Source organism: Salmo salar, chromosome ssa09 (genome assembly GCF_905237065.1).
Source record: "Salmo salar chromosome ssa09, Ssal_v3.1, whole genome shotgun sequence".
Taxonomy (NCBI): Eukaryota; Metazoa; Chordata; class Actinopteri; order Salmoniformes; family Salmonidae; genus Salmo; species Salmo salar.
This window is the reverse complement of record NC_059450.1, coordinates 93,620,923-93,644,618: the sequence shown is the minus strand read 5'-3', so window position 1 is coordinate 93,644,618 and position 23,696 is coordinate 93,620,923. Positions and strand designations below refer to the sequence as shown.

At 41.9% G+C, this 23,696-nt stretch overlaps 1 protein-coding gene across 1 annotated transcript in view; it reads left to right on the top strand.

Annotated features, from left to right (window-relative positions):
• The first annotated feature begins 542 nt into the window (after positions 1-542).
• LOC106612290 (arf-GAP with Rho-GAP domain, ANK repeat and PH domain-containing protein 3) overlaps positions 543-23,696 on the top strand; it is a 49,570-nt gene continuing 26,416 nt past the window's right edge. Inside the window, exons 1-6 of the mRNA XM_014213320.2 lie at positions 543-689; positions 19,880-21,030; positions 21,140-21,177; positions 22,146-22,228; positions 22,569-22,642; positions 22,916-23,152. Coding sequence (XP_014068795.2) covers positions 19,961-21,030; positions 21,140-21,177; positions 22,146-22,228; positions 22,569-22,642; positions 22,916-23,152 — 1,502 coding nt within the window. The 5' untranslated portion in view covers positions 543-689; positions 19,880-19,960. The remainder of the gene's footprint in view (positions 690-19,879; positions 21,031-21,139; positions 21,178-22,145; positions 22,229-22,568; positions 22,643-22,915; positions 23,153-23,696) is intronic.

The window sequence follows — 23,696 nt, the reverse complement described above, 5'->3', positions numbered from 1 at the left end:
TCAGTAGTCCTATTGAAGACCACATCACATGGTCTATTGTATCGTATCAGTAGTCCTATTGAAGCCCAGATTATTGTACCTTTTTCCACCCATGCACCTAACCTAACTAAACCTAACCTAACTAAAGCTACCCTAACCTAACTTAACCTAACCTAAATAAAGCTACCCTAACCTAACTAAACCTAACCTAACCTAACTAAATGCACACTAAACGGTAGCCTACACATTGCACATACTGTGTAGTTTTTTTGTTATTTTATGGGCAATAGAGAATGTTTTTAAAACAAGTGCATAAGTATAATTAAATTAAATTACCTGATTGCAAGGTGTCCATTCTTTAACAGTAGGCCTATTCCGTTTCTTAAATGTCTTCCTCAAAGTAATGTAGTGTAGTGAAAACATTGCATTTATGTCTATGAATTACCAGTATGTGCAACTTTGAAGGATAATGAGTTTGAACAGGAAAAACGTCGGCGAAACATCACTGCCGCCCTCCCCTTTAATTAAGATCTCCTTGATACTTTGTGCAGTAAACTCACTCACCATTGCAAGAAAGTTGCCGACAAGGACGGTGCTTCCTCTGCTGCTCAAGTCATGAGCGGTCCCCGTTACAACTGAAAAACCGAAGGATTCAAGTATTTAGATGTTGCATTGAGATAACAACCACGCACATCGAAACACCGCAAAAGGTAAAACATGATTATTAGAATATTTAAACGAATAGATTCCAAGGTTTCAGTGATCATCTGTAGGTCGCGCTGTGTAAGGGCGACATCCAGCAAACAGGAGATTTGATGGAGCGCACTTCTTCAATACTATAGGCCTAATGTTGTCTTTTTCACAGTAGCTGCCTGAATAATGAGAGAATTTCATTATATTTTACTTGTAGAGTTGTTGTGTGTTGGCCGACCGTAGAATAATTCATTCGATTCTGTGTAATGATTTATTTTACATTTTTAAATATATATTACCATGTTTAAGAGTAGCCAATCTTATAACGCCTCATGGGTTTGGAAATGTGAGCCTATTGTAACATTTCACCCATTATACTATCTATCACCTGTCTGTTTTGCTGTAAACTATGGTTTTACAGATACCCCACCCTGTTGTAGATTTGCTAGGGGCACATCCCACCCTCCTCTTCGCATTGACTGGGTTTTGGGGTCTTGGAAATGTCAGTTGTAGCGTTTCACAGCTGAAACCTGATTTGAATCAAGAGCAGCCTTCAACATATATTCAGTAAGTTATTTGTTAGATAGTGCAGCACCACCACCAGAGGACAGAGAAACATAACCAGTTTAAAAATAATCACTGGAACATTTAATATGCTTCCCAATTTTAGTCTGTTTTTTAGGATTGTGGAGAGTGAGATTATTCATTTAGATGAAATGGCTGAATGTGATGTTGTTCGGTGTCAGTGCCACTTGCAGCAAGGCCCAGACGATAGTTCCTCTATAGTCATACTGTATAAAGTGGCTCAGTCTTTAGATGTTTTGTGTGATGCACAACGTTACACTGTCCAGAAACATTGACCTTCAGAGGCCTCTCTGTCTGTCTGTATAGATGAAGACTACAGCCATCGTTATCTGTAAGCCCCTTTTAGGTTTTTATATGTGACGCAGTATAAAGTAGCATATATTCGTAACAGTTTCACATCTACTTCACACTACGGATCAACAAAGAACTACTGTAGCTCCAATTACGTTAAGTATTCAACATGTTTCCAACCCTAAAATGGACTTAAAACCACCTGAGTTCATGTTAAATTCACTTTGATTTTCTGTCTAAAATCCAAGTGAAACATAGACAGCCTATTTACTTGTGTTGTGTTTCAGTGATGTCAGGTGCATTGTGTTAAACAACCATAATGTTTTTACACTGATTCATAATAACACCCATGTTGCTGGGATTATACCCTAAATTTTGAGGATAATTTCACCAACTCATTTGGGAAGGATACACAGACAGACAGACAGACAGACAGACAGACAGACAGACAGACAGACAGACAGACAGTAAAGAAAAGTACTGTACAGTAAAGTTTCAGTACAGTAGAGCACACTAAAGTACAGTATAATGTACTGTAGTGTACTGAACATATCTACTGTAGTGTACTGAACATATCTACTTTACTGTAGTGTACTGAACTCTACTCTACTGATCTCTACTTTTAATGTCCAAACTTGTGAAACATCGATGTCTATGATTGGTTCAGATTTGGTCTGGTCCGGACCAGACAAATGTGTTCTTGTTTGGGAGCGGAGCTCATTAGAATAATAGTCAGTGTGTAGAATAATACCCAAATATGCAAAATAAGGATATTGCATATTTCTATCTTTGTGTACTTATTCAGAATATATCACCCTGAAGATAATCATTTTCATAATTATGCATTTCTGTATAATACAGATCAGGTACCCATGATGTAATTCCTTTACCGTAATTCCATTACCGGATGTAAATCCACTTAACTTACTGTAGTTCAACAACAAAAATATCTATATATTTTTTAACTCGAGATGTCATGTCATAGCTGACACCCCATTCTTTCTGCAGACGTCTTTGAATCTTAATTTGGAGCAGTTATTTAAGAGTTTTTGGAAAACGTGGTCACAAAAAAACTTAGGGAGATTTTACTGTAATTCTGTTACCAAACTTTGCATCTGCACTGTTCTTCCAGTAAATGTTTTTGTGACATTTTCTGTGTAAGTTATTCTAAGTAGTCCTTGTGTATAAATGTTGAAATCAATATTTATTTTGTTTGGCATACACTACCGTTCAAAAGTTTGGGGTCACTTAGAAATTATCTTGTTTTTGAAAGAAAAACACTTTTTTTTTTCTCCCATTTTTAAAATAACATCAAATTGATCAGAAATACAGTGTAGACATTTTTTATGTTGTAAATGACTTTTGTAGCTGGAAATGGCAGATTTTTTTAATGGAATATCTACATAGGCATACAGAGGCCCATTATCAGCAACCATCACTCCTTGGTTCCAATGGCACGTTGAATTAGCTATAATCCAAGTTTATAATTTTAAAAGGATAATTGCTCATTAGAAAACCCTTTTGCAATTGTTAGCACAGCTGAAAACTGTTGTCCTTATTTAAAGAAGCAATAAAACTGGCCTTCTTTAGACTAGTTGAGTATCTGGAGCATCAGCATTTGTGGGTTCGATTACAGGCTCAAAATGGCCAGAAACAAAGACCTTTCTTCTGAAACTCGTCGGTCTATTCTTGTTCTGAGAAATGAAGGCTATTCCATGCGAGAAATTGCCAAGAAACTGAAGATCTTGTACAACGCGGTGCACTACTCCCTTCACAGAACAGCGCAAACTGGCTCTAACCAGAATAGGAGTGGGAGGCCACGGTGCACAACTGAGCAAGAGGACAAGTACATTAGTGTCAAGTTTGAGAAACAGACGCATCACAAATCCTCAACTGGCAGCTTCATTTAATAGTACCCACAAAACACCAGTCTCAACGTCAACAGTGAAGAGGCGACTCTGGGATGCTGACCTTCTAGACAGAGTTGCAAAGAAAAAGCCATATCTCAGACTGGCCAATAAAAAGAAAAGATGAAGATGGGCAAAAGAACACAGACACTGGACAGAGGAAGATTGGAATAAAGTGTTATGGACAGACTAATCTAAGTTTGAGGTGTTCGGATCACAAAGAAGAACAGTCGTGAGACGCAGAAAAAATGAAAAGATGCTGGAGGAGTGCTTGACATCATCTGTCAAGCATGGTGGAGGCAATGTGATGGTCTGGGGGTGCTTTGGTGGTGGTAAAGTGGGAGATTTGTACAGGGTAAAAGGGATCTTGAAGAAGGAAGGCTATCACTCCATTTTGCAACACCATGCCATGCCCTGTGAACGGCGCTTAATTGGAGCCAATTTCCTCTGACAACAGGACAATGACCCAAAGCACAGCTCCAAACTATGCAATAACTATTTAGGGAAGAAGCAGTCAGCTGGTATTCTGTCTATAATGGAGTGGCCAGCACAGTCACCGGATCTCAACCCTATTGAGCTGTTGTGGGAGCAGCTTGACCGTATGGTACATAAGTGACCATCAAAGGTACATTAGTGTATGGGTAATAATAATTAGAGGGAGAGAACAGGGGGATTTTTAGATCTTTGGACTGATTGTCATGTGTCCTAAACATCATTATCCTAAACATCAAATGACTGATTGCCTTGTATCCTAAAGATCAAATGAATGATTTTCATGTATCCACTGTATGTACTATATAGTATGATTGGTGTATGGGGTCTGCGTCTGAAAGGGATACTTAGGCCTGTCCTAACAAAGGATAAGGTCATCCAGGTGTACAGATCTATGTCTTGTACTGCCGTCTCTTCTCCTTCATAGAGCGACAGGGAGGACACAGATGAACTCTTTATGTAACTCTGTAATGACTTTCTGGCAGTTCCTCTGTTTTTTACTTCTCTAAGTGGTGTTCAGATCTAACCATGTGTGGGTGTGTACAGAAGATGCTCCTTTCACACTGTCTGAATGTTGTTTCTCCCAAAGAATAGGGACAGTGTGTGCTTGACTAAAACACTCTGTCAGAGAGAGAGAGAGAAGCACAAAATGGGACTGCCTGTACTGTCATCCAGGCAGCGTGGCGGCCATAGCTAGCCTAGCGCAGAACAATTACATAATGTGTCTCACAATAGGGCTTCACTGTTATTTATATATACAGCCTACCCCCAACCAGCCCAGCCAGCATCCTGTATGTATTCCAGAGGCCTGCGTGGGTCCTCCCTACGTGGGTCCTCCCTCCGTTTTTTGCAAATAACTTTTGATTTTACCACTTGTCCGCTTCCGCTAATTGTTTGACTTGAAGAACCAGTGGAGAGTTGAAGTTGGGGACATTACGTATCTGGAAGATCATGTTTTGAATGGGTGCCTTCCAGATTAATTTACAGGCATATTGTATCTTTCATAATGTTGTTTAGTCCATTTCCATGTAACTTCCTGTTTACCTAGGGTGATGTCATCATGTAGACTAACTGTTAAGGGTTGTAGTACTGATGTTGTTATTTACATTCAGACCGCTTGAACATACCAGTGAATCAATTACATTCTCCTCAGTCTGTTATTTTTGCCTCACCCACACTGCACTGAGACATGCTTGATTTTGCAAAACATTACTTAGTGGTAACATAATGAATTGAAGTCCATTAAAAAAATAAAAAAAAATTGACTTCTGCCAATCTCTCTAATGTAAGTGTTGCCAGGGACTGGATTTATGGTCAGAACTCATGGTGCCTACAGTGAGGGGGGAAATTATTTGATCCCCTGCTGATTTTGTACATTTGCTCACTGACAAAGAAATGATCTGTCTATAATTTTAATGGTAGGTTTATTTGAACAGTGAGACAGAATAACAACAAAGAAATCCAGAAAAACGCATGTCAAAAATGTTAGAAATTGATTTGCATTTTAATGAGGGAAATACGTATTTGACCCCCTCTCAATCAGAAAGCTTTCTGGCGCCCAGGTGTCTTTTATACAGGTAACAAGCAGAGATTAGGAGCACACTTTTAAAGGGAGTGCTCCTAATCTCAGTTTGTTACCTGTATAAAAGACACCTGTCCGCAGAAGCAATCAATCAATCAGATTCCAAACTCTCCACCATGGCCAAGACCAAAGAGCTCTCCAAGGATGTCAGGGACATGATTGTAGACCTACACAAGGCTGGAATGGGCTACAAGACCATCACCAAGCAGCTTCGTGAGAAGGTGACAACAGTTGGTGCGATTATTCGCAAATGGAAGAAAGACAAAAGAACTGTCAATCTCCCTCGGCCTGGGGCTCCATGCAAGATCTCACCTTGTGGAGTTGCAATGACCATGATAATGGTGAGGAATCAGCCCAGAACTACACGGGAGGATCTTGTCAATGATCTCAAGGCAGCTGGGACCATAGTCACCAAGAAAACAATTGGTAACACACTACGCCATGAAGGACTAAAATCCTGCAGCGCCCGCAAGGTCCCCCCTGCTCAAGAAACCACATATACATGCCCATCTGAAGTTTGCCAATGAACATCTGAATGATTCAGAGGACAACTGGGTGAAAGTGTTGTGGTCAGATGAGACCAAAATGGAGCTCTTTGGCATCAACTCAACTCGCCATGTTTGGAGGAGGAGGAATGCTGCCTATGACCCCAAGAACACCATCCCCACCGTCAAACATGGAGGTGGAAACATTATGCTTTGGGGGTGTTTTTCTGCTAAGGGGACAGGACAACTTCACCGCATCAAAGGGACGATGGACGGGGCCATGTACCGTCAAATCTTGGGTGAGAACCTCCTTCCCTCAGCCAGGGCATTGAAAATGGGTCGTGGATGGGTATTCCAGGATGACGATGACCCAAAACACACGGCCAAGGCAACAAAGGAGTGGCTCAAGAAGAAGCACATTAAGGTCCTGGAGTGGCCTAGCCAATCTCCAGACCTTAATCCCATAGAAAATCTGTGGAGGGAGCTGAAAGTTCGAGTTGCCAAACGTCAGCCTCGAAACCTTAATTACTTGGAGAAGATCTGCAAAGAGGAGCATTTTGCTACACTTGCATTAACACCTGCTAACCATGTGTATGTGACAAATACATTTGATTTGATTTGAAATCCCTCCTGAGATGTGTGCAAACATGGTGGCCAACTACAAGAAACGTCTGACCTTTGTGATTTGCCAACAAGGGTTTTGCCACCAAGTACTAAGTCATGTTTTGCAGAGGGGTCAAATACTTATTTCACTCATTAAAATGCAAATAATAAAAAAAAAATGTACATGCATTTTTCTGGATTTTTTTGTTGTTATTCTGTCTCTCACTGTTCAAATAAACCTACCATTAAAATTATAGACTGATCCTTTTTTTGTCAGTGGGCAAACATACAAAATCAACAGGGGATCAAATACTTTTTTCCCTCACTGTAGCTGTTAACAATTAAGAGCAAATGAACCCAGTAAGTCTCACAGTTAATTTGTTCGATGCTTTTATGTAAAGCAATTACAGTTGTACGAGCTAATGTCAGACAGAGACACCAACAAGCTCTGAGAAACAATTGTTTACAGTACAGACTCAGAGTCCTAAACAGGACAACTTGCAAAAGAATATTAGTTGTCTATTTTTCAAACTAAAAGTAACCACATGAAACTACTGTAAACAGGGAAGGGCTAACTGTCAAGACCACGTCATGCAGACAGAAGGTCTCATTAAGACTGTTTTGTAGCTGCATGTTGTCTTGGGTGAGACATTATGAGGTCTGTAACAATGAAAGAGGGAAGGAGGTTTACATTTGTGTGAATGACCAAAGACGCTAGCCATCTGTCACTGTGTAAAATGAGAAGCTGATTCATTGCATAATGTGTGGTGAGTTTGTACTATATTTTAAAGCCATGCTCTGCGAAATGTGTCACCAGAAAAACGTAAACAGTGATCATGTTAATTTTGAATGAATCATTTCTTGATAAAGCTCATGTGAAATAGTGGGAGGCCATTTTGTACATTTTTTTCTCCCTCCCTCTTTCAGTATAGTGGCCTGACAAACTGATTTTATGGGAAATGAAAATAATTCAGCTGTCACAGTTTAGTGTCACCCTAACCTCTCCTAGCCCACGACATTCCACCCAAATCCAGATAGCTGATGTTCTGAAAGAGCTGCAAAATCTGGACCCATACAAATCAGCTGGGCTAGACAATCTGGACCCTCTCTTTCTAAAATTGTCCGCCGCAATTGTTGCAACCCCTATTACTAGCCTGTTCAACCTCTATTTCGTATCGTCTGAGATCCCTAAAGATTGGAAAGCTGCCGTGGTCATCCCCCTCTTCAAAGGGGGAGACACGCTAGACCCAAACTGTTACAGACCTATATCTATCCTACCCTGCCCTTCTAAAGTCTTCGAAAGCCAAGTTAACAAACAGATCACCGACCATTTAGAATCCCACCATACCTTCTCCGCTATGCAATCTGGTTTCCGAGCTGGTCATGTGTGCAACGCAGCCACGCTCAAGGTTCTAAACGACATCATAACCGCCATCGATAAAAGACAGTACTGTGCAGCCGTCTTCATCGACCTGGCCAAGGCTTTCGACTCTGTCAATCACCGCATTCTTATTGGCAGACTGAACAGCCTTGGTTTCTCAAATGCCTGGTTCACCCACTACTTCTCAGAGTTAAATGTGTCAAATCAGAGGGCCTGTTGTCCAGACCTCTTGCAGTCTCTATGGGGGTGCCACAGGGTTCAATTCTTGGGCCGTCTCTTTTCTCTGTATACATCAATGATGTCGCTCTTGCTGCTGGTGATTCTCTGATCCACCTCAACGCAGACGACACCATTCTGTATACTTCTGGCCCTTCTTTGAACACTGTATTAACAAACCTCCAGACGAGCTTCAATGCCGTACAACACTCCTTCCGTGGCCTCCAACTGCTCTTAAATGCAAGCAAAACTAAATGCATGCTCTTCAATTGCTGCCCGCCCGTCTATCATCACTACCCTGGACGGTTCTGACTTAGAAAATGTGGACAACTACAAATACCTAGATGTCTGGTTAGACTGTAAACTCTCCTTCCAGACTCACATTAAGCATCTCCAATCCAAAATTAAATCTAGAATCGGCTTCCTATTTCGCCCCCTTCACTCATGCTGCCAAACATACCCTCGTAAAACTGACTATCCTACCGATCCTTGACTTCGGCGATGTCATTTACAAAATAGCCTCCAACACTCTACTCAGCAAATTGGATGCAGTCTATCACAGTGCCATCTGTTTTGTCACCAAAGCCCCATATACTACCCACCACTGTGACCTGTATGCTCTCGTTGGCTGGCCCTCGCTTCATATTTGTTGCCAAACCCACTGGCTCCAGGTCATCTATGAGTCTTTGCTAGGTAAAGCCCCGCCTTTTCTCAGCTCACTGGTCACCATAGCAGCACCCACCCGCTGCACGTGCTCCAGCAGGTATATTTCACTGGTCACCCCCAAAGTCAACTCCTCCTTTGGCTGCCTTTCCTTCCAGTTCTCTGCTGCCAGTGACTGGAACGAATTGCAAAAATCACTGAAGCTGGAGACTTATATCTCCCTCTCTAACTTTAAGCATCAGCTGTCAGAGCAGCTTACCGATCATTGCACCTGTACATTTTTGCTCTTTTGCACCCCAGTATCTCTACTTGCACATCTATCACTCCAGTGTTTAATTGTAATTATTTCGCCACTATGGCCTATTTATTGCCTTACCTCCTTAATCTTACTACATTTGCACGCACTGTATATCGACTTTTCTATTGTGTTATTGACTGTACATTTGTTTATCCCATGTGTAACTCCGTGTTTGTGTCGCACTGCTTTGCTTTATCCTGGCCAGGTCGCAGTTGTAAATGAGAACTTGTTCTCAACTGGCCTACCTGGTTAAATAAAGGTGAAAAATATATATATATATATATGATGACCCTAAACTGAAGACAAAAAAAAAATATATATATATATCATTTTTTTTTTTATTTATTTATTTTTCTTCAGTTTAGGGTCATCCTACCACCACTTCTAACCCACAACACTCCACCGTCTTCACACTATCATGCGGACCTGAACCAAACAGCTTGGTTTGGTTCGGCTCAGTAGTGTGAAAAGTGCTTAACACTCGACTCTTGCCTCTCCTCTCTTCTAGTGTCACAAGGCTTTGTTTATGGCCAGAGGAATTGTTTAGGGAGAGGAATGGGTGGAAGAGGAAAGCGAGGAGGTTGGGTGGAGGGTGTGGTGTCTTTTTTTAAAGACATTTCCTCCAGTGTTTAAGGGACAGCTGTATCCTGTGTTTTCTGTAGCTCTGACAGAGCCCAGATCTCTAGCCCAGATAAAGACTATGGTCAGGGGAGAAGAGGAGATTGATTACAGGACCTGCAGTATGCAGGACCCGCAGTATAGGTAACAGTTCACATGTTATTTGAAACTGAGTAGCCGCTGTAAACACTCCCTATGAAAAATATCTGGTGATGGAACAAAATTCTAAATCAGGTTTTTGGAGTCACCGCTCATGGTGATCCTTCATGATCTTAGTGATGACTTCAGATCTCTCCTCTCCTGCTGAAGAAGACCAGTCTGAGTGTATTCATCTACACTACCAGTCAAAAGTTTGGACACACCTACTCATTCAAGGGTTTTTCTTTATTTTTACTATTTTCTACATTGTACAATAATAGTGAAAACATCAAAACTATGAAATAACACACACAGAATCATGTAGTAACCAAAAAAAGTGTTAAACAAATCAAAAATATATTTGAGATTCTTCAAAGTAGCCACCGTTTGCCTTGACAGCTTTGCACACTCTTGGCATTCTCTCAACCAGCTTCACCTAGAATGCTTTTCCAACAGTCTTGAAGGAGTTTCCACATGCTGAGCACTTGTTGGCTGTTTTTCCTTCATTCTGCGGTCCCACTCATCCCAAACCATCTCAATTGGGTTGAGGTTGGGTGATTGTGGCGAACAGGTCATCTGATGCAGCACTCCATCACTTTCCTTCTTGGTCAAATAGCACTTACACAGCCTGGAGGTGTGTTGGATCATTGTCCTGTTGAAAAACAAATTATAGTCCCACTAAGCGCAAACCAGATGGGATGACATATTGCTGCAGAATGCTGTGGTAGCCATGCTGGTTAAGTGTGCCTTGAATTCTAAATAAATCACCAGCAAAGCACCATCACACCACCTCCTCCGTGCTTCACTGTGGGAACCATACATGCAGAGATCATCCGTTCACCTACTCTGCATCTCACAAAGACATGGCGGTTCAAGCCAGGAATCTCACATTTGGACTCGTCAGACCAAAGGACAGATTTCCACCAGTGTAATGTCCATTGCTCGTGTTTCTTTGCCCAAGCAAGTCTCTTCTTCTTACTGGTGTCCTTTAGTAGTGGTTTCTTTTCAGCAATTTGACCATGAAGCCCTGATTCACAGTCTCCTCTGTACAGTTGATGTTGAGATGTGTCTGTTACTTGAACTTTTATTTGGGCTGGTAATTCTACTGAACTTATCCTCTGCAGCAGAGGTAACTCTGGGTCTTCCTTTCCTGTGGTGGTCCTCATGAGAGCCAGTTTCATCATAGCGCTTGATGGTTTTTGTGACTGCACTTGAAGAAACTTTCAACGTTCTTGAAATTATCAGATTGACTGACCTTCATGTCTTAAAGTAATGATGGACTGTCTCTTTCTCTTTGATTAGTTGAGCTGTTCTTGCCATAATATGGACTTGGTCTTTTACCAAATAGGGCCATCTTCTGTATACCACCACTACCTTGTCACAACACAACTGATTGGCTCAAACGCAATAAGAAGGAAAGAAATTCCACATTAACTTCTAACAAGGTACACCTGTTCATTGAAATGCATTCCAGGTGACTACCTCATGAAGCTGGTTGAGAGAATGTCAAGAGTGTGCAAAGCTGTCATCAAGGCAAAGGGTGGCTACTTTGAAGAATCTAAAATATTACATATTATTTTGTTTTGTTTTAACACTTTTTTGTGGTTACTGCAGGATTCCATATGTGTTATTTAATAGTTCTGATGTCTTCACTATTGTTGTACAATGTAGAAAATATATATTTTTTTAATTAAGAGAACCTTGAATGAGCAGGTGTGTCCAAACTTTTGACTGGTACTATAATTCTACAACTCTCCCCCGGCCATCACCACTTTGGCCTTGCATGGAGGGGACTAGGAAGCAGTGTTGGGGAGTAGTAAACTACCGTAATTTCCGGACTATTAAGCACACCTGAATATAAGCCGCACCCACTGAATTAAAAAAAAATATATATTTTTAACATAAATAAGCCGCACATGTCTATAAGCCGCAGGTGCTTACCGGTACATTGAAACAAATGAACTTTACACAGGCTTTAACGAAACACGGCTTGTAACAAAAATAAATAGGCTTTAACGAAACACGGCTTGTAACAAAAAAGAAAAAAATTGCAGTAAACAGTAGCCTACCAAGAAAGTCATTGGTCACTATCTTCCTCCTCCTGTGCACTGAAACCGTCTCCTTCGGTGTCACAGTTGAATAGCCTCAGAATTGCTTCATCCGATATTGGATCGTTTTCATTGTCGCTCTCGTCACTTTTCATCCGGAGGCAAATCCCCCGCTGAGCCCTCTTCAACACACAGCAGTCCAGCCTTTCGAAACCCGTTGATGATAGTGGATTTTTTGGCAATGCTCCACGCTGTCAGGACCCACAAATTTGAAAGCGGGAAAAATCCATATATTAGCCGCGTCATTGTTTAAGCCACGAAGTTCAAAGCGTGGGAAAAAAGTTGGGGCTAATAGTCCGGAATTTACGGTACATGTAGTTTAACTAGTAATTAAGATTAATGTAGCAGTAGCTCGGTAGTAGTGGAACTAAATGTACATCTTGGTAGTGTATTGAGTAGGTAATTAAATTTGTTACCATGTAGTGGTGTAGTTAACTACTGGAACTACACTAGTTTTTTTGCAGAAAGAAAATGAAATATGAGTGAAGTAGGCAAGAAATTCCTCTGTTTTCCGACATCAGATCTTCCCAATTCTCACTTAAAACAGTTTTTCTGCTTAATAGGCCAAATTACACATTTTGTGAACTAGAGGTTGCCCGATTATGATTTTTCAACACCGATACCGATTATTGGAGGACCAAAAAAAGACGCTATTTATTTATTTATTTATTTATTTTTCCTTTTTTTAATCTTTTTTATTTGTGTGTGTGTGTGTGTGTGTGTGTGTGTGTGTGTATATATGTGTATATATGTATATATGTGTGTGTATATGTGTGTGTGTGTGTGTGTGTGTGTGTGTGTATATATATATACACACACACACACACACACACACACACACACACACACACACACACCAATAAAAAAGATTAAAAAAGGAAAAATAAATATATATATATTTATATATATAAAAAAAGCTGCTATTTTTATATATATATATATATATATATATATATAATATATAAATAAATAAATAGCGGCTTTTTTTTGGTCCTCCAATAATCGGTATCGGTGTTGAAAAATCATAATCGGGCAACCTCTAGTTCACAAAATGTGTAATTTGGCCTATTAAGCAGAAAAACTGTTTTAAGTGAGAATTGGGAAGATCTGATGTCGGAAAACAGAGGAATTTCTTGCCTACTTCACTCATATATATTCTTTTAATTCAGTGGGTGCGGCTTATATTCAGGTGTGCTTAATAGTCCGGAAATTACGGTAGTTTACTATATATATATATATTTTTTTTTTTTTTTTTTAAGTCATTTAGCAGACGCTCTTATCCAGAGCGACTTACAGTAGTGAATGCATACATTTCATACATTTAAAAAAAAAAAATGTTTTCCCATACCCCGTTTTCCCATTCCCCGTGGGAATCAAACCCACAACCCTGGCGTTGCAAACACCATGCTCTAATTGTCATGTAATCATGACAATTACAACAATACTGAATGAACAATGAACTCTTATTTTAACTTAATATAATACATCAATAAAATCAAATTAGTTTCAAATAAATAATGAACCATGTTCAATATGGTTTAAATAATGCAAAAACAAAGTGTTGGAGAAGAAAGTAAAAGTGCAATATGTGCCATGTAAAAAAAAAAAAAAAAAAAGCTAACGTTTAAGTTCCTTGCTCAGAACATGAGAACATATCATGGTTCCTTTTTAAGATGAGTCTTCAATATTCCCAGGTAAGAAGTTGTAGTTATTATAGGACTATTTCTCTATACCATTTGTATTTCATATACCTTTTGACTATTGGATGTTCTAATAGGTACTTTAGTATTGCCAGCCTAATCTCGGGAGTTGATAGGCTTGAAGTCATAAACAGCGCAATGCTTGAAGCACAGCAAAGAGCTGCTGACAAACGCAGTCAAGTGCTGTTTGAATGAATGCTTACGAGCCTGCTGCTGCCTACCACCGCTCAGTCAGACTGCTCTATCAAATAATAGACTTAATTATAATATGATAACACACAGAAATACGAGCCTTAGGTCATTAATATGGTAAAATCCGGAAACTATAATTTCGAAAACAAAACGCTTATTCTTTCAGTGAAATACGAAACTGTTTTAACTAGCGGGTGGCATCCATAAGTCTATATTCCTCTTACATTGCACAACCTTCAATGTTATGTCATAATTACGTAAAATTCTGGCAAATTAGTTCGCAACGAGCCAGGCGGCCCAAACTGTTGCATATACCCGACTCTGCGTGCAATGAACGCAAGAGAAGTGACACAATTTCCCTAGTTTAATATTGCCTGCTAACATGAATTTCTTTTAACTAAATACACAGGTTTAAGAATATATACTTCAGTGTATTGATTTTAAGAAAGGCATTGATGTTTATGGTTAGGTACGTTCGTGCAACGATTGTGCTTTTTTCGCAAATGCGCTTTTGTTAAATCATCCCCCGTTTGGCGAAGTTGGCTGTCTTTGTTATGAAGAAATAGTCTTCACACAGCTCGCAACGAGCCAGGCGGCCCAAACTGCTGCATATACCCTGACTCTGTTGCACAGAACACAAGAGAAGTGACACAATTTCCCTAGTTAAAATAAATTCATGTTAGCAGGCAATATTAACTAAATATGCAGGTTTAAAAATGTATACTTGTGTATTGATTTTAAGAAAGGCATTGATGTTTATGGTTAGGTACACATTGGTTCAACGACAGTGCTTTTTTCGCGAATGCGCTTGTTAAATCACCCGTTTGGCGAAGTAGGCTATGATTCAATGATAAATTAACAGGCACCGCATCGACTATATGCAACGCAGAACAAGCTAGATAAACAAGTAATATCATCAACCATGTGTAGTTAAGTAGTGATTATGTTAAGATTGATTATTTTTTATAAGATATGTTTAATGCAAGCTAGAACCTTACCTTGGCTCCTTGCTGCACTCGCATAACAGGTAGTCAGCCTGCCACCCAGTCTCCTCGTGGAGTGCAATGTAATCAGCCATGATCGGTGTCCAAAAATGCCGATTACCGATTTGTTATGAAAACTTGAAATCGGCCCTAATTAATCGGCCATTCCGATTAATCGGTCGACCTCTATTGTGAACATCTGACTACAGAGTGATCTGTTCTTGCAATTTGTATTCTATGACATTTTAGATAGTAAAACAATATAGTAAGTAGTTTGGATGCAGTGAACTATTTTTTTCAAAGTAACTTTAGTTATGTTTCTTTAGTGTAGCTGAACTTCTTCCAGTGTGAAGTAATTGGTAGCTTGGTAAACTAGATTTTAAGACTGGTAGGAAGTCATACAAACACCGAGGAAGACTAGACAAAACTTTTGTGTATTGTGCTGTAGGACGTGTTTACCCCTGAAAATCCCTCATTGGCCTTGTGTAGAGGGAGGAGAACACACCATTGGCCTTGTGTAGAAGGAGGAGAACACGCTCACTTCATTGCTCATCTCTGAAGACCAACATCCTGTATTTATTATGGATCCCCATTTAGTTCCTGCCAAGGCAGCAGCTACTCTTCCTGGGGTTTATTATGGATCCCCATTAGTTCCTGCCAAGGCAGCAGCTACTCTTCCTGGGGTTTATTATGGATCCCCATTTAGTTCCTGCCAAGGCAGCAGCTACTCTTCCTGGGTTCCAGCAAAATGAAGGCAGTTCATACGATTTTAAAAACATAACAATACATTCACAGATTTTACAACACACTGTGTGCCCTCTGGCCCCTACTCCACCACTACCACATATCTACAGTACAAAATCCATGTGTACATGTGTGTATGTATGCATGTGCCTATGTGTGTGTCTCTTCACAGTTCCCACTGTTCCATAAGGTGTATTTTTTTTAAAAAATCTTTTTATTTTTTATCTAATCTTACAAATTGCATCAGTTACTTGATGTGGAATAGAGTTCTATGTAGTACTGTGTGCCTCCCACAGTCTGTTATGGACTTGGGGACTGTAAAGAGACCTCTTATGGCATGTCTTGTGGGGTATGCATGGGTGTCCTAGCTGTGCGCCAGCAGCTCAAACAGACAGCTCGGTGCATTCAACACATCTCTTCCTCTGTTATGACTTGCATTCAGCAACCAAAGCAGAAATTGTGGTCTTGGTGTTACGTTGGTATGTCACACATCCCTTTTCTTTTCTTTGTTGTTGTAGTTTTAATGTGGTACAGTAGTTTCATCTGGTGAAATTGATAGATGCATCTGCTGTACGTTAATGATGCTGTCAGGTTGCCCACTTCGGTTCTAAAACAGCCGGCATTTTGCCGTTCCATCCTGGCCAGGTATTCATCAGAATGCCTTCTGTAGTGGGACGTGGGATGGGAGGGACAATATCCTCTCACCCATCTCCCGCCCTCCCTCAGTTCACACGTTATCAGTCCTCTTCATCGGCTTCCTGCCTCTCTGCGCTCAGCACCGGACCTGGGTTCAAGTACTATTTTTAAAATCATTTGAAATACTTCATCTGTGCTTTGAGATTGATTGGCTAAATGGACCAGGAAAACAGTCCCAAAACTGTAAACTCTGTCCATCTGGTTCTCGAAGCAGGCTAGAGAAAATGCTCAACGTAGTTAAAAGATTTCAAATAGTTTTTGAACCCAGGTCTGCTCTCAGCACACAACTGGAGCCCTGTGTTTCTCTGTGTGTATCAGTGGGCTGGAGGCAAAGGTTAACCTACAGAGTGGAGACAGAGGAAGAGAAGGATATGACTCAGACCCCTTTCAGCAGCTTTCCTCCCATTCCCCTGCTGCCTTCCTACAGGCTGAGGACTAGTTCCCCTTCCTTACTGTTCAAGGGTTAGATATCACCCTTTTTCACACTATTGTGTCAACCCAAGCCTGACTGTATACATAACATGGCCAGCCGAGTACAGCTCTGCTCGGCACAGCTTGGCTCAGTAGTGTGTAAAATGATACGAGTATGGCTGCCATCGGACTGTACTCTGCTTGTTCAACTAGAACTACACTTTAGATCAAAGAGTTCCTACAGTCAACTGTAGCTCTGTAGGAAGACTTTACATTCTGATCTGGTGCCCATAACTAATTGAATAAGGATCTGTCTTAATCTGTCCAAGGCCTCATTAAAATACTATTTTCTATCCTAAACTCCTATTAGAATGTGTGTGATGTCTTGTGCTGTGTGCCTCCCCCTCACGAGGCTGGCAAACTGCCCCAGTCAGCCTTGAGATTCTCTTTAGTTCTGACTGGGTTCTCAAGCTGAGTCACCCACAGGGACACCCACTCTAAACCTGGGTTCAAGTACTATTTTTAAAATCATTTGAAATACTTCATCTGTGCTTTGAGATTGATTGGCTAAATGGACCAGGAAAACAGTCCCAAAACTGTAAACTCTGTCCATCTGGTTCTCGAAGCAGGCTAGAGAAAATGCTCAACGTAGTTAAAAGATTTCAAATAGTTTTTGAACCCAGGTCTGCTCTCAGCACACAACTGGAGCCCTGTGTTTCTCTGTGTGTATCAGTGGGCTGGAGGCAAAGGTTAACCTACAGAGTGGAGACAGAGGAAGAGAAGGATATGACTCAGACCCCTTTCAGCAGCTTTCCTCCCATTCCCCTGCTGCCTTCCTACAGGCTGAGGACTAGTTCCCCTTCCTTACTGTTCAAGGGTTAGATATCACCCCTTTTTCACACTATTGTGTCAACCCAAGCCTGACTGTATACATAACATGGCCAGCCGAGTACAGCTCTGCTCGGCACAGCTTGGCTCAGTAGTGTGTAAAATGATACGAGTATGGCTGCCATCGGACTGTACTCTGCTTGTTCAACTAGAACTACACTTTAGATCAAAGAGTTCCTACAGTCAACTGTAGCTCTGTAGGAAGACTTTACATTCTGATCTGGTGCCCATAACTAATTGAATAAGGATCTGTCTTAATCTGTCCAAGGCCTCATTAAAATACTATTTTCTATCCTAAACTCCTATTAGAATGTGTGTGATGTCTTGTGCTGTGTGCCTCCCCCTCACGAGGCTGGCAAACTGCCCCAGTCAGCCTTGAGATTCTCTTTAGTTCTGACTGGGTTCTCAAGCTGAGTCACCCACAGGGACACCCACTCTAAACCTGGGTTCAAATCGTATTTTAAATCACTGCAAATACTTTATCTGTGCATGATTGAGTATGTTTATCGTAATAAACCAATAGAATAGTCCCATAACTGCAAACACCGCCCGTCTGGCACTCGAGGCAGGCTAGAGCAAACGGTCAAGGTATTTGAACGATTTAAAATGGTATTTGAAACCAGGTTTAACACACACACCAGCCAGGGAAAAGTAGCCATTAAAACTTAACGCATTCCAAGCTTTTTCAGGAAGTGTTTCTATCGAGGCTTTGGAAGAGCCGTGCCCACAACCCTGACATACCGCTCCCTTGCTGCAGGCTGTTGTGTCCCTGGATACTCTCTTTATTTCTCCATTCATTTGTATAACTTATTATTGAATTCATGTTGAATAAGAACACACTTGAAATGGTGCCTTGTCGTCAATTAAATGGTACACATCTTCAATAGAATTCATCAAATAATTGCAGTTTTCACATTTGTTACCTTATTCGATTTCTCTCATGTCTCTGTGTTCTGTCTATTAACCTCTTGCATGCTTCTTCCTTCACTGGTTTACTGGTGTCATATCCCCCTGCTTCTCCCTTCACTGGTTTACTGGTGTCATATCCCCCTGCTTCTCCCTTCACTGGTTTACTGGTGTCATATCCCCCTGCTTCTCCCTTCACTGGTTTACTGGTGTCATATCCCCCTGCTTCTCCCTTTACTGGTGTCATATCCCCCTGCTTCTCCCTTCACTGGGAGAAATGTGATCAATATAGCCACATGCACTCATGTATGTTAACTTCCAGCAGTGAGTGAGTGAGTGTATATATACATACATACATACTCACTCACTCACTCACTCACTCACTCACTCACTCACTCACTCACTCACTCACTCACTCACTGCTGGAAGTTAACATGCTATTAATAGCAGTTCAGTTAAATGTTTACTGTGTTACTCTGCATGTTACGGTTATGAACAAACTGAGTAAAAAGTCAAACGGACAACTAGAAAAAGCTCAAACCAATTTTATTCACCCACTGGGTCATACAGCTGCAAAGACAAAAGACATGGTGACACAAGCGCATGTATTTATACCCTCTACTGGGCGGAGTCAACTCCTTTACACATCTAGACAACCAATACATCTCTGTTGCTCGGTAGGAATTGAATTGGTTCCTCTCACTGGTGTAGTCACAGCCCTGCCTCTCACTGTAACCTTTGTGGGTGTGGACTGTATGTGTGGGAGAGTACTACAGTAGGAGAGACATTGTGGGGGGCCTCTCTGGCCCCCCCTCCCCAGAGGTTTCTTCTCACTTCATCTGTTGATTTGACCTCGAGACGCACTCCTCCCCAGTTCCGCAGCCGGCCTGCCTTATCAGAGACTAATAATTGCCTTTGACCTCTCTCCTCAGAAACATGGAGCAGAATATGAAGCTTCTGCTCACCGTAACTTTCCTTATTCCTAGTTCCCATCTACCCTTCATTGACCTCAACACATACATTCCTTTTACATGTAAAGTAATTCATGAGTTGTAGTATAGTAACATGAATCAGTACATTAAAAACTAGAGTCTAACAGTGTTTACAGTGTTACTCTGCATGTTATGTGTTTAGCTTTTACGGTGTTACTCTGTAAGCATTTCACTGTACCGTTTACACACACTATATCCTGTGCACGTGACAAATACACTTTCATTTGATTTATAGTAAAGGGATGTAGTGAGTTTAGTTCTCTTATCGGACCAGTAACTCAACATTAATTATATTATTATCTAGTTCTTAATAACGTGTTAATTTCAGATGGAGTGGAGTCTCCCTGTGTAGGTCCATGATGGACGTCGTCTTGACCACAGCAGCTGAAGGCCCCCTCCAAGCCCATGTATGTACGTTGTTATGGCAACAATAGATGGAAACACTGACGTTGAGATCCTGTTGGCTGCGATCCACCTGGAGCGATACCTGAAGACCTTCCGCCAGTCAGGCTTCCTCTTGGCCAGGGACCTCAGCCACCTAGACAATGGAACTCTTATCCAGCTGGGTATAACTGCCACCGGGCACAGGAAGAGAATACTGAGGCTGGTCCAGCACATTCAGAGGGCTACCAATCAGAATCAGTTGACATCAGAGCCCTTGGAGCCCTTATTGGACCGTTGTCAGTCTGAGTCTGACATTAATTCCACACCCATCCAATCAGGCGGGCCGAGGTCTGACCAAGGGGGCGGAACCGGGGCCATTCCGTTTGAAGCGTTCCGGAATAGTTCTGTTCCTAACATTCCATCCATGTTGATGAACTCCGGGTCAGAACAGCAGCAGTACAATGGGAATGTTGTCATAAAACCGGTTCCAAAACCTAGAACGGTGTTTTACAGACACAAAACAGAACCTGCCCGGTTTCTCTCCTGTCCCATACCACCGACATCACCAGATCCCCTGGTTCTAACCCTAACCAGGAAACCATCTCAGGAATCTCTCTGTTTCACCATATTGGAAGGTTTGGCTTCAGGTGAATTGAACACTGACACAGTGATGGTGGGGCCTACCCCTAACCCTGCCCCTACCCCTACCCTGAGACACAGCCTAAGCCTGAGAGAGAGGAGGCTGAGTAACTCCTCAGACTCTGGAGGTCCCCAGCCCCCTGTTCCCCCTCGGCTGAACCGAGGTACCCCTCCAGCCATGTTTAGAGGACCTACATCCACACCACCGTCATCTGGTGGAAGGACTGAACAAAACCAGGACCAGTGCATGACAACCCCACCTCCCTCATCCTCCTATGATAACACTGGATTCCCCTCTCTGGCCACTTCCCCTCCTGGCTCCCCAATGGAGATGGTCTCCAATGAGATCTACTGTGGCTCTTCACCTGGCACGGCAGCTAGTAGTGGATGGATTCCCTGCAACGCTCCTCAAACACCACCTCGGCCAGAGATCCACACCACTCCTGAAAGAATTAGGTAGGTCAACGTTTCACTTTAATATCATATACCTATGTGGTAGAAGTATAGGCCTATGTCGAAAGAGTATTGTTTTGTGTAACTAATGTTTTGTTTTGTGTGTCTGCAGCACTTTAAGTAACAACTCTTGTGAATCGTCCCACGGAGGTAAGTGTACCCATGACTTTCTGAAAGTAACCTTACAGCTGGTTTAGTTAGACCTTATAACTGTGTACCCTTTAGTCCTATAAATTACCCTTGACCTGTTTTTAAATCAAGGTCATTCAAGAAATTGTTAACACTTTGCATCGCTCAAACTTTACTTTTCGCTTACACTTTAGCATCCAGTTTAAATTCTTTATAGCTGGTTGAAAAAGAGCATGGTGGTGTCCAATAGAGGTGCTGGTTTAGATATAACTGTCAAGGCGTCCCTGTAGAGGATGGAAATGACCAATAGGAGACAGGGATACAAGTCACACTTTTATGGCCACACACAAGACCGGCACACACACACACACACACACACACACACACACACACTGCAAACAGGAAGTGGACTAGGTGGAAGAGCTTTAGTGGTTTTGTTGGTCAGTGGTGCCCTAACGTGTGTTGGGAGAGTCCAGGGCTGCAGGACAAATGGTCTATGGGTTGTGACCCAGCTGTTGATGTGCCTGACAGAGGTTTATGCTCCTTACTCTGCCACTGCTTGCTGAAAACTGAGCCCGCACTAGGCTGAACTGTGCTTTTATACTTGTTCCAGTCCCATCTGCCTATTGGACAAATGTCCTGAGGAGATGCATGTAGGCAGGGTCAAAGGTGGTGAATGGGCGGTCAAATGTCCCAATCAGAGGTCACTGTGTGTAGCATGTAATTGGAGCGCTCCAGAGGTGTAAACAGAGGAGCCTGTAAACAATGGGGACCAATCCCCCGCCTCTGCAGGGTCAGGCAGAGTTGGGGGGCAGGTAGGCTACTTGTTTCCAGAGTTACAGAGGGGTGTGAGTTAGTGTTCAGGAGAGGGACTGTACTGGTTTTCTACACTACACTGTTTCTATACTATAAGCATGTATGAACTTTTTTATTTATTTATAGTATCTTATAACAAAGCTTATAATATGTCATTTCTTCCTCCACCGCAGTCCCCATGGAGGACCCAGAGGAGGAGATCAGTCCCTACTGTGAAACGGTCTTCCAGACCAGACAACCGCTGCAGCACTCTGAGGTGAGACTGGGACTCTTGAGGATGCGTACCAAATGGCACCCTATTCCCTATGTAGTGCACTACTTTAGACCAGAACCCTATAGGCTTTCCAGGAAACATCAAATGGTGTCTGAAATGGCACTATGGGCCCTAGTAGTGCACTATATAGAGAATAGGGTGTCGTATAGAGAATAGGGTGCCGTATAGAGAATAGGGTGCTGAATAGTGTGCAATATAGAGAATAGGGGGCCATTTGGGACCTGGGTCTGTTATTAGAACCCATCCGAGTTGTGTTAGTGTTTGTGGTCACTTTGGCTCTCCTGACATTGATGTATATGTTATCCATGTTGTTTTCTCAAAGGCGGAAAGGACCAGATGTGAAGGAAAGACAGGAATGACAAGAGCGGTGGAAGAGAAACATGGAGAGGATCATGGGTAAGATTATTGTGTCTAGAGGAGTGGATAATGCTACTGGCTTGCCAATTAAACATCTTCTCACACAACTCTGACTACAGCCATAGAGAGAAAATAGTCTGCTGTAGATTTAAAATGTTATTTGTGCTCCATCTTTTCAATCCAATGTTGGTACCTGCTACCTGCTGCCTGCTACCTGCTGCCTGCTACCTACGCTAGAGAAACCTAAAGCGGCTGGAGTCAAGATTATTACAAATGCATCAATCAGTTACAGAGACTGTTTTTACACTGCAGGACACCCAAACTCTCCTGGGCCAAACGTCTGTCCCACGCCCTCCACAGTGAGTCCCAGGGCTACAGCACAGTAGGAGAGGCAGCACCACCCCCTCTCTGCCTCTCCTTACCCCCCAACCTGTATCCCTCGGAGCCGGATGAGGACCAGACGATATCCCCCTACGCCAGCTACACCTCTCTCTCTGAGCAGACTGAACCCATCATCTGTGGCTGGCTGGATAAGCTATCACCACAAGGGTATGCCTGGTCCTGGTCCTCCTTGCCTCCCTCTGTCTTCTCCTCCCTTCTGAGGAACTGTCTCTGCCTCGTGCCTGTCCTCTCAAACCGGTGTGTCTCTCGCTTCTTCTTCCCCACTGTGTTTCTCCAATCTTCTTGTGTGTCTTGCTAAATGCTAAAAAGTTAATATGCAGTAACTTCAGAAAGTATTCACAACTGACATTCCCTTAAAAAAAAAAAATCATCACTGAGCACATTTCTGGTCTGCTGAGCACAAACTTGAACGTTATGAAACTTCTGTGCAACTTCCTGCGCACGTTTACTGTGAACACTGAGGCTGTACCCGCTTTAAGTTAGTTTTAAGTGGTCAAGTAGGCTACTGTGGCTATTTGATTCTAATGTAGGCCTACCAGAGTGACCTACCATCAAAAACAATGGAGAAAATGCATCCCATAACATTTTAACATGGAAATAGCTGTTCTATCATTCAGACTACAGGCGCAGCCAATGTGTGGTGTTTGATGTTGGCCTACATTCCATGAGACTTTTGAAATAAACATGCAGC